Source organism: Pteropus alecto, unplaced genomic scaffold, assembly GCF_000325575.1.
Source record: "Pteropus alecto unplaced genomic scaffold, ASM32557v1 scaffold121, whole genome shotgun sequence".
Classification (NCBI taxonomy): Eukaryota; Metazoa; Chordata; class Mammalia; order Chiroptera; family Pteropodidae; genus Pteropus; species Pteropus alecto.
The window spans coordinates 8,163,303-8,179,144 of record NW_006434369.1 but is presented as its reverse complement, the minus strand read 5'-3'; the positions used below and the strand labels follow the sequence as shown (position 1 = coordinate 8,179,144).

General features: G+C 43.9%; 1 protein-coding gene across 2 annotated transcripts in view; it reads right to left on the bottom strand.

The window, feature by feature from the left end:
- Positions 1–15,834, bottom strand: part of GFOD1 (glucose-fructose oxidoreductase domain containing 1) — a 101,633-nt gene extending 85,799 nt beyond the window's left edge. Inside the window, exon 1 of one of the 2 annotated variants that reach the window (XM_006909258.3) lies at positions 14,867–15,834. In XM_006909258.3, coding sequence (XP_006909320.2) covers positions 14,867–15,119 — 253 coding nt within the window. In that variant the 5' untranslated portion in view covers positions 15,120–15,834. The remainder of the gene's footprint in view (positions 1–14,866) is intronic. The other variant, XM_015587290.2, reaches the window with a different exon arrangement.
- Positions 15,835–15,842: the final 8 nt, after the last annotated feature.

The following is a 15,842-nucleotide window of genomic DNA, read 5'->3' as shown; positions in this document are numbered from 1 at the left end:
TTTGGTAACATAAATAAGGCTTCACTGAACACTCTTGTGTATGCAGGTTTTTTCATAGTTATTTGACGTTATTTCCATAAGAGAGCTTCCCAGAAGTTAACCTCTCCATTTTCCTCATTGTCGAAGAAAAACAGGCCCCGAGTGATTAAATACCTGAGAAAGGAAAAAGGAACACTTTCTGGAGCCCCAGGTCTGGTCCTGACTCCTCTGAGACTCGGTTTCCCTCGGGCATTAGGGGCCTAGGTCTCTCCAAGACCTGTCATGGTGTTCTGATCGCCTGGAGTTTTCTCTTTCCACTCTTCACACGGCCTCCCATGAGACATCAAATCACCTAGCCAGTCTCCCTTCTGCTTCTCTGCTTTTCACATCAGCTGCTCAGGAAAATGACTTAGTCGAAGTCCATTGTGGGACCAGATTTCTTTAAGCATGTGGGAGCTGTGTAGATCAAGTCTAAGGTGTCCAAATCATGGCTACAGTCTCGGCTGCTTCTCCCCCCACTCCCCCCGCCCCCTCTAGTCCTGAGCACTGCTTTATGAATCCAGGTCAGCTGTGGAATTCAACAGACCTCGCCTCATAGCTGAGAGTGTTGACCATGGCGCATTGTGATAATGATAAACACACACAGGCCTGCACTTGGGGACTTCCCAGAATTAGTCATGCAGGGGAGGGAGCTGGCCTGTGTCTCCCATCATGGTTCTCCAGGACAGTAAAAAGGGCATTGTCACATCTCTAATGGATTCCTGCAGGTAAAAACACCTCACTGTGCCCAGAGCACACCAGAACAAATGGAAGAATGCATTACTATTGTACCACAGTTTGCCACTTGTTGTTGGCCTCTTTAAACAATGAGTTATAACCAGTAGAGAAAAGAAGATAATTAAATAATATTTTCACAATCTTTCAACATCCTGTTTGACATAGGATTCAGTTCCCTGGACTACTTGCCTTGGTTATGGAACTAGATGTGAGCTGCAGTTCAGTCATTTCTCTCTTTTCATACTTCATCTGTGAAAATCATATGGCCTTTGCACAGTTATAAAGGAGAGCAAAGCCAGACCACAAATTTTGCAGCTTGTTGTGAGGACAAACACACAAGCTTTAGAGTCAGGCAAACCTATGTCGAATTCTAATTCCACTTCTTTTCAGCTGGGTGAACATGACAAAATATCTTATTTCGCAGAATCTCAGACACCATTGCAAAGATCTACGATTATTTTACTTACTACCAAGAAAGAAAAGTCTCTGCTAATTAAACTATGACATGACATCGACTGTAGGACATATCCCTATTATAAATGCTAAAGTGTGAGAAAGAGTCTTAGAATCAATGATATGCGAAATTCTGCCCCTCCACAGTCAAATTTCTCAGTTGGAAGATGGAGATGGTAAATGCCCACCTTGAAGGTTGGTTATGAGGTGGGAGTGAGATGACACTATACAGTGCTAGACTCCAGACCTGGTACACAGTAGATGCTCAATAAAATATTAGTTCCTCTTCTCATTTAAAAGTGATATGTAGGTTCTGGATAAATGATAAGCTCTTTCAGAGCAGATACCAGATTTTTACATCTTAAACCTCTTCTCACCTCCCATGACCTAGAATATTGCCGTATACATTGCAGACACTCAATTCATGGATGGTGAATATAAATAAACTAGTTGAAGACTGACAAATACCCAAACAGGGATGTTCTATCAGAGAATGTGGCCAGTGCAATCTCACTGGCTTCCCAAGCCCTGTTGTAATGAGCACACCTGTCAATATCATCATGGGTCATGGAGGCTGCAGAGGAGAAAAGTAAATGTCAGCTGCTTGGCGGAATTTCTCCCGTGAAATTTCCCATGCACAGAGGCTGTGGACAGCGGCCCACTGCGCTTGGGTAAGCACAAGTAGCTAAGTCTCAGTTCCACAGACAAATGTGGCATTGTGGGATTCCTGGGCCTCCTGGGGAAAGCCAGGCTGCCTCTGTGCCCTAGATATGAAAGGCTGTGCATATCAAGTCAGACAGGCTACATCCCCACGGGCTCTAAACCTGTCCCTGAGGACTCTCTGAGAGCGTTATTGTGTGGCATAAACAAATGTCCCACGTGGGTGGTGCTGGAAGGAGCAGAAGTTCAGACAAACAGAGCCATGTGGGATTTTTTTCCCCCCTAAATGTTTATACGTGCTGCTTTTTCCTCCTCTGTTGCCCCAGTTCTATTGGAAAAGGGGAAGAGACAGAGCAGGGAAAAGAATCTCATTTTCCACCACCCGCTTTTGATTATTCATATTCATATAGGAGATAAAAGGAGCTGCCAGTGACAGATTTAAGTAACAAGTAATCTAAAATCCTTACTTTGCCCTTGACTTCAGTTAAGAGACATTCTGTCAGAGACACACACTTACGCCCTCACACCCTCACAAATGCATACTCATCTCTCCCTCCAAGCTCAACTAGCTGGAATTTCACAGTCCCAGTTCCCTAAGGAACATTCGCACAAATGGATACTGCTTTCACAAAGTGAATGGGACTCGAAAGGGAAAAAAAAAATGCAATAATAATTAGCAAAACAGTAATTACCTACTTGTTGAGGCTTTATGCGTTCGTCCTTATTTAGCCTCTCCCTTCGGATGAAGAGGACAGGGGGATTGGAAAGAATAGAAATTCTGTCAGAAATCTCATTTCCCAGAGTCACACAGTGTGTTGGCAGTGGCGTAGAAAGCAATCTTCCTGTGAAGTCAGTCTTCTTCCCTCAGGAACAGGCTTGTGAGTGTTCTCCCGGGTTCTCAAGGGATTAAGAGGCCTGCATCTAGTGCCTACCCACACTGCCCTCCTTTGCTTCTTTGTGCTTTAGCCAAATGGAGGGAAACCCTCGCAGGGTCGCTGAGAGGGCTAAAGAAACGTCTCCTGTGAGCGAAGGCTGCATTCTGCCCTGGCGTCACTCCAGCCTCATCTATGCCATCTGCTACCTAAAGTACCTCAAGAGATGAGCAGGGATGGGCAGGGGTGTCATTTATCTGGTTGCTCATTCCCAACATTTAATGGGGATTTTAGGAAACTTTCCACAGCACATCTCTTTATTAATAAGAGTCCTTACTAATAAATGGAGAAAGTCATGCCCACACCTTGTTAAATCTCTTTGAATTAATTATGATACACTGATACCCTATTGTGTAGATGCCTTATAATTCTCTTCCTAGAAGAAAACAAAACACGCACAAAAGTGTAGACTTCTCAAAACTCCATGTTTAGATCATGCTATGTTCATTGCTGAATCTCCAGCCTGAAGACTAATGGCCCAAAGAACTTCCTGCAATGATGGAATTGTTCTCTGCTGCGCTGTCCAATATGGCAGCCACCGGCCAGCCACACATGGCCTTTGAGAACTTGAAATGTAACTAGGGCAACTGAGGAACTGGATTCTTTATTTAGTTTTAACTTAAATTTAAAGAGCCACATATGGCTAATGGCTATTGTATTGCAAAGCAGAAATCTAGAGTGCCTGTTATAAAGTGTTCTCAATAAATATTTGCTCAAGGAAAGAATAATGGACAGTAGCTGCTCACCATAATAAGTTTTGATTAGGCAGGATTCTCACATTTACTGAGTGCTCAATTTAAATAAATCTCCTATTTAGGTCATCAATATCCAGAGCTAACTAAGTATTTTTATTATCTCGGTTTTAAAGAGGAAGAAACTGAGGCTCAGAGAAGTTAAGGAGAGAACCCACAGCCACACAGAACATGCATGGCAAGGCCTGGATTCAACCCCAGGCAGTGTGATGGGGCAGCCTATTAAAACTGGTCAACTTTTCCACTGATGAGAAAAGCGCCTCACTTTACTTTCTGCAGGGTGACACCAAATTCAACAAGGAACGTTTCCTTTTGAAATAGAGCAATGAAAATACACCGTGTGTCACTTTTGGGGAGATTTTAGAAGCCTAGCCAGTGCACTTACCTAGCAAGACTCTGTTGACGGACTACTGGATCCGAAGTCAAGAATTAACTATTCATTCTATCATTCTACTGTGGCTTTTCCCTAAAACCATCTCCCGAAAGCAGAGTACTCCACAGTAGCTCCACAATCTCCCTGAGCACTTCCACACGTCGCGCGCTGAGTACCCTTCTCCAAGGAGATTCTTTCATCCTTTCTCGTCCTGTAGTAATTCATAGCCCCAGCCGAGCATTGACCCTTGGACTGTATGGGGCTCAACTATACAATGAAGGGACGTGAGCTTCCTCCACCATCTGGCGCAAACACAAAACCAGGAACTGAGCACGGCCAGCCCACCCTCTCCTCGGCTCACCCTGCTTCCCACCATAGCAGCCCAAACTCCATCACACAGGGAACCTTTGTCTTTACAATGTTTCTTGCTGAATCCCTTTTTCACACTCTTTAAGGCGGCCATTTGTGCTCCTCTCAACGGGGTTCTTTCCAACTATCCTGCAAGCTTCTCCTTTGCTTACGCCAGAGCTGTGTCATCTGTGACTGTCACCAATGGGATCTGAGGGGAGAGAAAGATGCAAGCGGCACTACTGCTGATGAAGGGAGGTAGTGGAATTTGTTGGCAAAAACTTAATAATTATCATTATAGGTAAGAAAAAAAAATTTAATTTGGACATTTTTAAACCACTCTAAGTTTGTGGTCAACCATAAGAAGCACAATTTCTTCAGAGTGCTGCTACAAAACCAAGTGGTTCCTTGAAGAGGATTTTACATTACAGAGCCTTCTACATCTTCTTTTTCAATTATTAAATTCTAACCCCTCTTTATCCAGTATGAGCCCCACCTCCTCCAAAATGTCTTCTCAGACTATTCCAGCTCTCAGGAATTCCTCTTTCCTCAGCTTTCAGGCAGCATCCATTATCTGCAGGGCCACTTCCTCAGGGACCCACGCTGCCTGAGAGGAAGGACACTGGGGACCAGCGAGGCCTTTCCTTGTAGGCCTGGTACATTTTATCTCTAACTTCAAACTCAAGTTCCCCACTCAGCAAAACAAAAGCTCAACAGTGAACTAGATCCTGCCCTTCTGGAAGACAACATGCCAATAATTCATCACCTATGAGACCCTTCTGGGTCTCACTCAGCTCCAAGTCCCCCATTCACACACATAGCACTTTTTATAAGGGGAATTTGGTTCAAACATGTTCTCTAATTTTTCCCTTTAAGAACCCTTTATAGACTGGCACTGGAAAGTTACCCAGATGGTTGGTTAACCCTTAATCCAATACCCACATTTTTGGGTTACTCAACTGTCTTAAGCAAATACTTCCTGGCGTTGCAGTATAACGACTTATTCTGTACTTAATCATGTATTTCGTTGGATTGTTGTGTTTGCATACATTTATCTTTTCTCAAGGACAAAGACCAGATCTTACTATATGGGGTATTTCCCACCACAGCTAACACAGTACTACAGGCATTCAAAGGAATTTATTAAATAAAAATAAATGAAAAAAGAAAGAAAGAAAGAAAGAAACACTCTCTAAATACTGGGCAAAATAAGTGATTAAAAGATCCTGGAGCATCTCGGGTAAACTCTGAATTGGAAATGCCCCTCAAAGAATGTTCAGTGCATTATCAGGACCCCGGGCAATGCTGGAGCCCAGTTATAAGTACCCACTCACGTGGTCGTCTCCCTCTTCTACATAATGAACCATTTCAACTACTCTTTGGCAAAGCTAATTTCAGTTGGGTTGGAGAATTATTTCAGCTGTACCTAGTTCCAAAATCAAAAACAAAGGGAAATATTTGAAAATCAAAAAATTCTACCCCTAACTTAACAAAATCACGAAACCAATGCTTACAACTCAATAAAAAGAAGACAAACAACCCAATTTAAAAATGGTCAACAGATTTGAATAGACACTTCACCAAAGAAGATACACGACTGGCTAATAAGCACATGAAAAGGTGCTCAACATCATTAGTCACTAGGGAAATGCAGATCAAAATTATAGTGAGCTACCACTACACAGTACCATGGCTATAATCAAAAAGACTGACAATACTAAGAGTTGGTGATGATGTAGAGAAATTTGAATTTTCCTACATTGCTGATAGGTATATAAATGGTACAGCTGCTCTGGAAAACAGTTTGTCAGTTTCTTAAACAGTTAAATATATACATATCATGTAACCCAGCAATTTTACTCCTAGATATCTATCCAAGAGAAATGAAAACAGAGATCACCAAAAGACTTGTATGCAAGTGTTCGTAGCAGCATTATTCATAATAGCTAAAAACTGGAAACAATACAAATATCCATCAAGTGGTGAATGCATAAACAAATCTGGTATATCCATACAATGGAATATGACTCAGCGATAAAAAGGGAATGGATTTCTGATATACACAACAACATGGATGAACATCAAAAACATGCTAAGTGAAAGATGCTTGACACAAAAGACTACATATTATATGATTCTGTCTATATGAAATTTCTAGGAAAGGCAAAATGATAGAGACAGAAAGTAGATCAGTAAGTTGCCTGGGGCTACAGGTAGGAATGAGGATTGGCCATAAACAAGCATGAGGAAACATTTGGGGATGTTGAAAGTATTCTTAAACTTTTTGTGGAGATAGTTACACAAATATATAAATTTACTAAAAAAATCATTGAATCACTTACAATGGGTGTATTTTATGATGCGAACAGTGTACCTCAATAAAGCTATTTTTTTTTTTAGCAATGCTAAAGCTGCAAATCAGCTTTGTTTGGGGCTTCAGAACTGTAGTTTTAGTTTATAAACAGGCTAACTAAAAGAGCATCTCAATACTATAAGGGCTATTACATGTGGGAATTGGAAATTTAAAAAACAATTCATATCATTATAATATACTTATTTTTCTGTATTTTTAATACTCTACAGGTCATTAATAATTCTCATAGAAAGTCTAAACCCCAAGGCATCCCAGACTTGCCCAAACCCGAGAGGCCAGCTTCCCCAAAGCCCTGCTGACAGGTGTAAAACTGATATGGGTGAAGGGTCAATGTAACTCTCAGTGGTGAGGGTGTGAAAGCCTTTTTCTCAACATCTTCCAGGGCTTGAATCAGAACCAAAAAGAACTTTTGCCTTCAAGGTCTTCCTGCTTAGAGAACAATGCTCAGAGATGCTCTTCTAGGGGACCACACCCACCAGCTGAACTCACTGGATCAGCTTCACTGACAAGTCCTTTCAGACATATACTTACTTACGTGACACATCTACCAGGTGTCTCATTGCCCCGCTTGCCTGGCCAGATGGCCTTGATCCAGCCAAAATATGTATCTATCAGGATTGTTTAAAGAAACAGAACCAAGGATGTGTGTGTGTGTGTGTGTGTGTGTGTGTGTGTGTGTGTGTGCGTGTGTGTGTGTGTATTTTTATATACAGAGAGAGGGGTTTATTTGAGGAATTGTCTCTTGCAATTATGGGAACTGGCAAGTCCAAAATTTGGAGGGCAGGACAGCAACCTGAAGACCTAGGATGGAGACCTAGGGAAGAGCCTATATGGGCAGTTTCTGATCCAAAGGCAGTCTGAAGACAAAAATCCTTCTCCTTCCAGGGAGCTTGGTGTTTTTCCTGACTCCTGAGTCCTTTGGAGGCCCTGTGCTGATAGTTGAGCACAAAAGGTCTGTGCCTCATCGCAGTCCTCTGCTGGCACACGCCACGTAGGAGGTCCTCAGTAAAGGCTTTCAAGTCAACAAATGATCATAAAACTCCATGGAGTTGGTCATGTTTCTCTACTTTTCCACCACATACTTTAAAATATACATACAACCTAAATTTAATAATAACTATGACAACAAGGTTGGCATCATTCGATCATCACATATATTGTTTCTTTCCATTGTTTTCCTCTTGATCATTATAAAAGCAGTAAAATGCCAAATGCATATTTCATAAAGTGGATAAAGAATGTATATAATCAAGAAATGTCTACATTTGTACAATCTTCATCCAAGTCTGCGTTCTTTTAATCGGCACCTTTTTGGAATGGGACCTAGCTCAGAATGACCACCCTGCAGTAGAGTGGTCCCACTGCATTTTGTGATATTTTCCTCATATTATAAGATAACTTCCAAAAAGATTCAGCCAGGAGAAGGTATCAGGCACACACAGAATAATTAGTCGGGGTCAGGGAGAGAGCGGCACTTTTCAGGTGGCTGAACAGGTAATATTTATATTTGAGAGCTGCGTGTGCACAGTGTCCTCTCCACCACGTGGGCCCTTGAAGCAGAGGAGGCTGATCTAAAGAGAGATGGATAATGAAGCCAACACATGGAGATGAGCAGAACATAAAATGGTCAAATTTCAGGAGTTCATGGTTTTCAGGTACCTCCTGAGGCCCAGCTACATCCTAGCCCCTGAGTTCCAGGAGACAGCCCTGCAATCTTCTCACAGTAATAAGAAATCTTCATAGGAGCACAGTGAGTTCACCATCAGCACCTTCTAGATCACATATCTGAAGCAAGTACTGGATTCTCAGCAAAGACAACCTCCGACAATTCACTTATGTACGTTCCCTTTTAGAAATAAGTAAACTTTTAACTGTATTTTCTGAATCTAGCAGGAAGGAATCATCTATTCAGAAATTTTTTTTAAAAAATCTTCAAAAGCACCATTTGAAATAGGGTAAAGAATTGATTGCATTGGGCAGAAGTAAAACTAACATTTATTGAGTTTATGCAGATAACTAAGGAGGGGAGAATGTACTAGGTCTCTACATATGCCCTCCAATTTTAATTATCGCACCAACGCAATAGTATAGGATCCTTAACTCTGTTTTATTGATGAGAAAACTGAGGCTCAGAAAGGATGGTAACCTCTCCCAAAGTCACACAGTTGTAACCCACCAGCCTTTCCTAACATCGGTTAGTTTTATGAATCACAACATCTTATATAATGATACTCTCTGTCAGGCCATGATTGCCCTGAATCAAAATATGTAACTAATTGCCTGTGTATTTCTTTCTTGGTGAAACCCTTAAAACATGCCATTTACTTCCTTTTTTTTCTTTTCATTCTTCTTCAGTTTCAGGTATCAAAATGTCCAACTTCTTCTCTAAGCTTCTTCTCACTCCAATTTAAACTTCTGCAGAATTGTACATTTTCAAACCCAGATATAATCCACAAAGTACTGCACCTAATTTCAGGTAGTTGCAGTGAGGCTGGTGATGCTTGACTTCTCCCAACAGTAAACGGAGTCATTTCTTTCATTTACTTAATGCCTCAGGGCTTTCTCAACTCCACGCCAAATTAATAGACCCAAATCATTTCACTCAGTGCTCAGGGACAGAAACTCACCTTACCCACAGTCTTTAGGTAGGAAAAGCTCAAGAAGAGATTTCAAGGAAGAACTGAAAATGTTGAGTTTGCTGGGATTTCAGAACAGTTACTCTCAAGTTCAAAAGCACCGTTTTATTATCTGCAGCCATATCTCTGCTAGTGTGGCAACCATGATCAGTGGGACCGTGTCTCAATCCCGTTTCCTCCCCACTGTCTCACCCCTGTTCCAGCAGCCCTCCTCAATCTTGAGCAATTTCTGACCCTGAAAAGTAGAACAGAAAAGGGTACATGTATGGCTCCAGGTCTTCAGCTAACAATACCAAACATGTTGGGGCAACTTCAATGTGAGATCAGATCAAAGCTCAATGAAACCCTCCCTCGCGAAGGAGCCTTCCATTCCAAGGAGAGGTTTCCCCAAGAGCATCTGCACTACTGTCTCCAAAAACCTGTGAAAACGGACTGTGAAAACAGACACTATCACATTACACACAAAGGCAACAGGTATTTTAACATGGTTCCCCAGCCAGGTTAATTGCTCACGGCAGGGGACATCTTCTTTTCCCAAAGGCAAAGGACCATAGCATCTCTGTGTCTGGCTGCTGCAGCCTCCATATCACCTGGAGAGAAATTCTGAATCTCAGGTCCCACCCTGGAATCTGCATTTTGACAAGATTTCCAGGTAATACGAGTTAATGTTTGAGAAGAACTGGGCTACTGCGTGCACGATAAAAATATTATATATTGATTGACACATCCTGTTTATAACTGTTTGTCTCTCCCAAGCATTTATTCATTTAATGAAAAGGCATTCATTCATCATTCAACAAATATTTATAGTGTGCATACTAGGTGATTGACTCAGTGCCTGGTACTGTCTAGGGGAGATAAGGCCACCTTAGTAAGCAAAGCAAACAAAGGTCCTACCTCACATAATTTACATTCTAGTTGAGGAGAGAAACAGCAAATAAAATAACAAGCAAACAACCTAAAGAGATCATAAACTGAGATAGTGCTAACAAGAAGATAAAGAGTAAGACAAAGGTATGATTGACAGGTACGGGGAAAAGACTTTTGATTGGAAGGGGAGGATCCAGAAAGGCCTGTCTCCCAACATAACATTTGAGCTGAAACTTGAAGGTGACAATGAGCTAGCCATTCAAAGGAGTGAGAGAGAACCTTTCAGGGAGAGCAAAGAGCCAGTTTGTAAAGGTCCAGGGTTGGGAAAGAGGTGGGTATATTTGAGGAACAAAAAAGAAGACCAAGTAGCTAGAGTGTGGTGAGCTTGGGAGAGTGCGTAGTCACCAAAGAGGTGAGAGAGATTACTAGCCAGGGCCATTTCACACCAAGTAAGTTACAACGAGGAGCTTGAATGTTGTTCCAAGTGCCATGGGAGCCGCTGAAATGTTCTGAGCAGGAAATGACACAGTGCTCTACATATATGTGTCATTTACCTTTTGTCTAAAGAATAGACTGGGTAAGAAACAAGAGTGGACCTAAGGAGGCAATTAGGCAGCTCGCTGCATAGTCTAGATGGGGTGGCCCGCTGCAGCAGAACAAATGAGGTCATCAAATCTGGCTGGGGAATTATGCTGGGCCCTGCATGCCATATAGCTCTGGATACAAAGGTGAGGCACCTGGCAATCAAGGGGCTTGAGGAGAGAAAGGAAATCAACAGACAACAGTGTCATTTCATGTGCCAATTAATTTGGCAATGTCTTTGTTAAATGAAATGAGCACACACTTTTTGACCAGCAGTTCACGTATATATCCTACAAGCCGACTGGCATGTGTGCAAAATGACATATGCTCTAGATTATTCATTACATGTTTGCATAAGCAAAAGACTGGAAACAATCTAAATGTTGAGTAATAGAGAACTGGTTAAATAAATTTTGACTTATCTATACAGTGAAATACTATATACATACTTAGAAAAATCTTCAAAGGAGACAGAAAAACTGGTAACAGGAACTGCCTTCAGTTGAAGGACAGAAACTGAGAGACACTTACTTTTCAGTGTGTACTTTTACAGCATTTGAAATTTGGACCACGTGAATATACAACCTTTTTAAAATAACTAAATGAAATTTAAATTTTAAACAAGTGCATTAAAATAGGTATAAGGAAAGATGGCAGCCCATGGTGCTGAGACCACAAAAGGATCTGCAGGGGAACAGGACTGAGAAAGGGGGAGAATTCTGGAGGAAATAACACTGGGGCTGAGTCTTCAAGAGGGAATAGCATCCATCACCAACACAAAGCAGAAGGGTGTTCCTGACAAAGGCATGGACATATAATCCAACAGGGATTATTCAAGGAAACAACAGTATTTTTGGCTTAGCTAAAGCTCATGGGGTTCCAAAATGGCCAGCAGCTCTTGCCTGTGATGCCAGGAAATTGGAGCTTTCCTAGAAGTGATGAAAGGGGAGAGCAGTGGCACAATCAGGTCCATAATTCTTCAAGGTAACTCTGGCAGCAGGGTGAAAGGTGGACAGAGGCAGGAGTGGGGAGGAGCTGACTAGAACCTAATTAAGAAACCACATAAGGGCCTACTTCCTACTGTGGAGGAAGTGATGATACAGAAGAGGGAATAAATACGAGAGGGATTAAGGAGTTGGCATCAATCAGATTTGGGAACTGATTCCATGGGTGGGGTAAACAGGAATAAAAGATAACTCCAACAAACTTACCTGGGCTGCCATTATCTGAGAGAAGAAGCCGAGGCAATGGAGCAAGTCTGGGTATGGGAGAGAAGAAAATGATTCCAGGGGAGGTGGAATGGTAGATTCAAATCTCTGCCTGTATGTCCATGAGCAATTCAACTCATGTCTCTAAATTTTAGTTGCTTCATTCGTACAATGGAGCTAATATCTATCTTAGAGGATTATTTTAATCATGGAAGGAAATGTTTTGTATACAGAACCTATCATATTGGCTGGCACATAATAGGTATTTAACAAGAGGCGGCCCTGGAAATGGTAAAATTATACATTATAGAAAAGTCTCTACCACAAAGCAATGACTATTTCACTAAGGTAGGGATATAAAGGAAGATGTGATTCAATTGATTCCAAGTTTCATTCCTCTAGGGTCCCTAGTCCAGCCCCTCACCTTGACAGTCCTGTGATCTGTTACGAGTATGGATTGGGAGCCACAGATTTCTCACCATTGCTGGGCAAGCAATCACAGCCTAGGCCTTTGCTAAAAGGACAATTCAACCAAGACTAGTCAAGACTGGCTTGTCTCAAATCCAGATAAACATTAGCATCTATAAACCTCCAACGGCCAGACCAGCCTGACAACTGTTTGGGGTTTTTCACTTCCTGTGTTGTGTGTGTCGAACCTCTCACAGTGACAGCAAAATAAACCCAGATGACCACCTTGCGGTGTACTTGCAGGCACAACTCAAAGGAGAGTGACCTCTGGGTATTTTCCAGTAGTGATGAAGTCTGAAACAAGACTATAGTCCAGCCACCTCGAAATCCAATGCCTCTTTTTTCTATAATCACAGACAACCTCAAATTACCTACAAAATCAAGAATTAAAAAAAAAAAAAATAGCCTAAAACCTACCATGAAAACATGAGCAAAACCCTATTCCTTAGGCATGAGCATTAAACTAAGTATTTCATATGTCTCTTATGCTTGGATTTGAAGAGGTACCTCACGTTAGTCTTATTGAGGAAAAAAAATATGATCTTTGGAAACAAGAACGGAAAAAGTATTCAGAAATATATAATTTGTGACCTTTTTTCGAAGCCATGGCCCCAAAAAACTTTAATGGCTAAAGTATCATTGATGGTCAGAAAACAGGAACATCCTTATTCCTCAAATTGCCACTCTCTTGGTAACATGCTCTAGGGTTGCTCTATGGGTCTGACCTGCAAGACTTGTGCTGCCCTAGAGGGGAGAAGCCATGTTACTTACAACAAGATCTTTCTGACATGACCACTCACATGCCCTCTAGTAGACATCTGCCTCCACATGGACCTGTTTTATACAAATTGTCCTAATAGATTCATGATATAAAATGGCTATAATCTGTTTGATATGCACAGATCCATTGTAAGCACGGAGGTTAACTACCCAACACATGCTTTGTGAAATAGAAAAGAAATACTAGTCGGTGACATTCAGTTCAAGACCAAAGAAACCAGACAGCAAAGGTTGGAAGCTTAATAAAATTAACTGAAAACTGACAGCATTGGGAAGCCGATTATATCAGATGTCCCATCTGAGTCAACAGCAGAATAACCTGATAAGAACAGTTTTCTAGGGAGAAAGAGTTCTGCATTCTGGTAACAGTTCTCTGAAGATAGAACTAAAATGTATATATCCATTTCACCTACCCTAAATCCATGCCTGTTTTTAAAAATAAAACATCTCTTCAAGATTACATAAATTACCATTGGTTTCTGTGTGCTTTCCCTGTTCCTTCCCAGATCTTCCCTTGTAATTCTTCTCTAACGTGGCATCCTGTGCTGTCTCTTTCTTCACCAACAAAATTCCAACAATTTTCTCAGGAGAGTAAGGAGTGAACAATCTTCCTGGGATTGTCTTAGGTGTGTGAGTACTGCTGGTGGACAAAACATGCACTTTATCTGAGCATGACAGAGATGTTGGTACGGTACTATGAGATTGTTCAGACTGCCTAGGTTAGGGTGGGGGACTGGATGGTGAGGTTGGTGAGCTCATCCCCAAACTGCTTGTCAACACAAAGCCTGGGAACTATTCCTGATTGGAATTCAGGAGGAACCACAGCTTGCTTCCAAGTGAAACTGGCAGCCTTTGGGCATTTTTCTACACAAAACATCTGTCTATGCCTCTAGAACTACTGCACCTATCCCCTGAAAAACTGAAGATATATGACTCCCAGTCTGCCCAGAAGACAACTCCTGGGCTGCTGCACTTGAAAGTTAAAGCCCTCTGGTTTTATCTAACCAATTTACTAACCTATGAACCTCCCTGAAGCTTGAAAACATCCCAGTAGATCTGCCTCCCATCCCCTGCCATCTAACCATTCCCACTGTGTCCTTGCTTTCAGTGAAGACGAGATCATTCCTTCCGGCTGATTGTCACATGTCTAATTTCACACTAAACTAACTCATAGCGGAAAAAAACATACTATCTTAGCAGGGCGCCACAGCTGCTAAATGTCAGGTCATCTATCGCCCCCCGGAGAAACCGAGATTTGTGTGGGGCCCTTTATTCAAGCGTTCCTGGGCGCGCACTCGCCTCTCACAGGCGCGCACGCACAGTCAGGCACTACACACAGAGCTGGGGACATAGTTTTTCTCTCCCTCAGAGCAGCCATCCCCAGTCCTCAGCATCTGCTCCGCCTCATCCCTATCCCCGGAACACACGCCTTCTCCAGCCTCCGCACCACACACGTGGGGAAGCGCGTCCAGGTGGTTTCAGAAGGAAGGAGGGAAGCGTAGAGGTGGGGAGGGCCAGGGATGAGGGAGGAAAGCGCTCCGAATAGGATGTGGGATCTCAGGTCCCCAGGTCAGCGCAAAGGCCATGTAAGCTTCTGGGAGGAAGAGGGGGCTAGACGAGGAAAGCAGCAGGGAAGGCAAGGAGAAGAGGCAGGAAGGGGGAGGGGTCTCTCACCCAGGGTTTTGACAGCGATCTGCTTGGTGAGGGGCGGCGGCAGGTTGATGCATACTAAGTCCACGTCCTGATGCAGCAGCACCTCGTCAATGCGACTGGTGTAGAAGGGAACGCTCATTTCCTTGGCCAGCTCCTCCGCTTCCTCCTGTGTGCGGCCCCACAACGCCTTCACCGCAAAGCCCTCGTCTTTCAGCAGCGGGATGATGACACGGGCCGTGAGGCTGGTGCCGAACACGCCCACCCCGGGAAGCATGGCTGCTCCGGTCCGCCTGGTTCTGCTTTAGTTCACCTCTCCAGTTCAACACGCGCACACCCCTCTAGACAGTCCAGCACCCGGCTCGTCGCGGTGCGCCAGCCGCCGTGCCCTGGGCAAGGCGCCCGGGTGCCGAGAGCGCACTCAGCCGCAGGCGGAGCAGACTCGGGGCGCCTCAGTACAGCAACTGCTGCAGTGTCCGCCACGCGGGGCTTCTGTCCTTCCCGGAGGCGGCGGCGCGGACCCACCCAGGGCACCCGAGGCCCCGAAGCCCCGCGGAACCCCGGCTCAGGCGGCACCCCTGTCGCAGCGCGGGCCAGCTCCGTGCGCCCCGTGAAGGCCGCTCCATGGTCGGCTCATCCCCGCGCCCGCGCCCCCGCAGCCCGGGTCTAGCTCTCTCCCGCGTATTTTCCGCAGCCGGCTAGTGGCACGCACAAGCTTCTACACGCTGCCAGTGCCCGGACCGGCTCAATTGCGGGTCCTCTTTCTCTCCCGCTCTCAGCCCGGAATGAAATAATCCAGAGGCCACCAGGAGGCCGGCTAAACACGCGGCTCGAAGGGTGCCGGGCGCGGATCTCCAGCTGCAGCGCGGCGGTGGCGGCGGCGGCAGCAGCCAAGACGCGACGCCAGCCTTCTCATTCTGCTGCCATGTTCGCTTGCAGAGCGGCTCCAGCGGCCTCGGCCCCGGCCGGTTTGGCTCAGGGATCCCTCCGGGATGAGGGC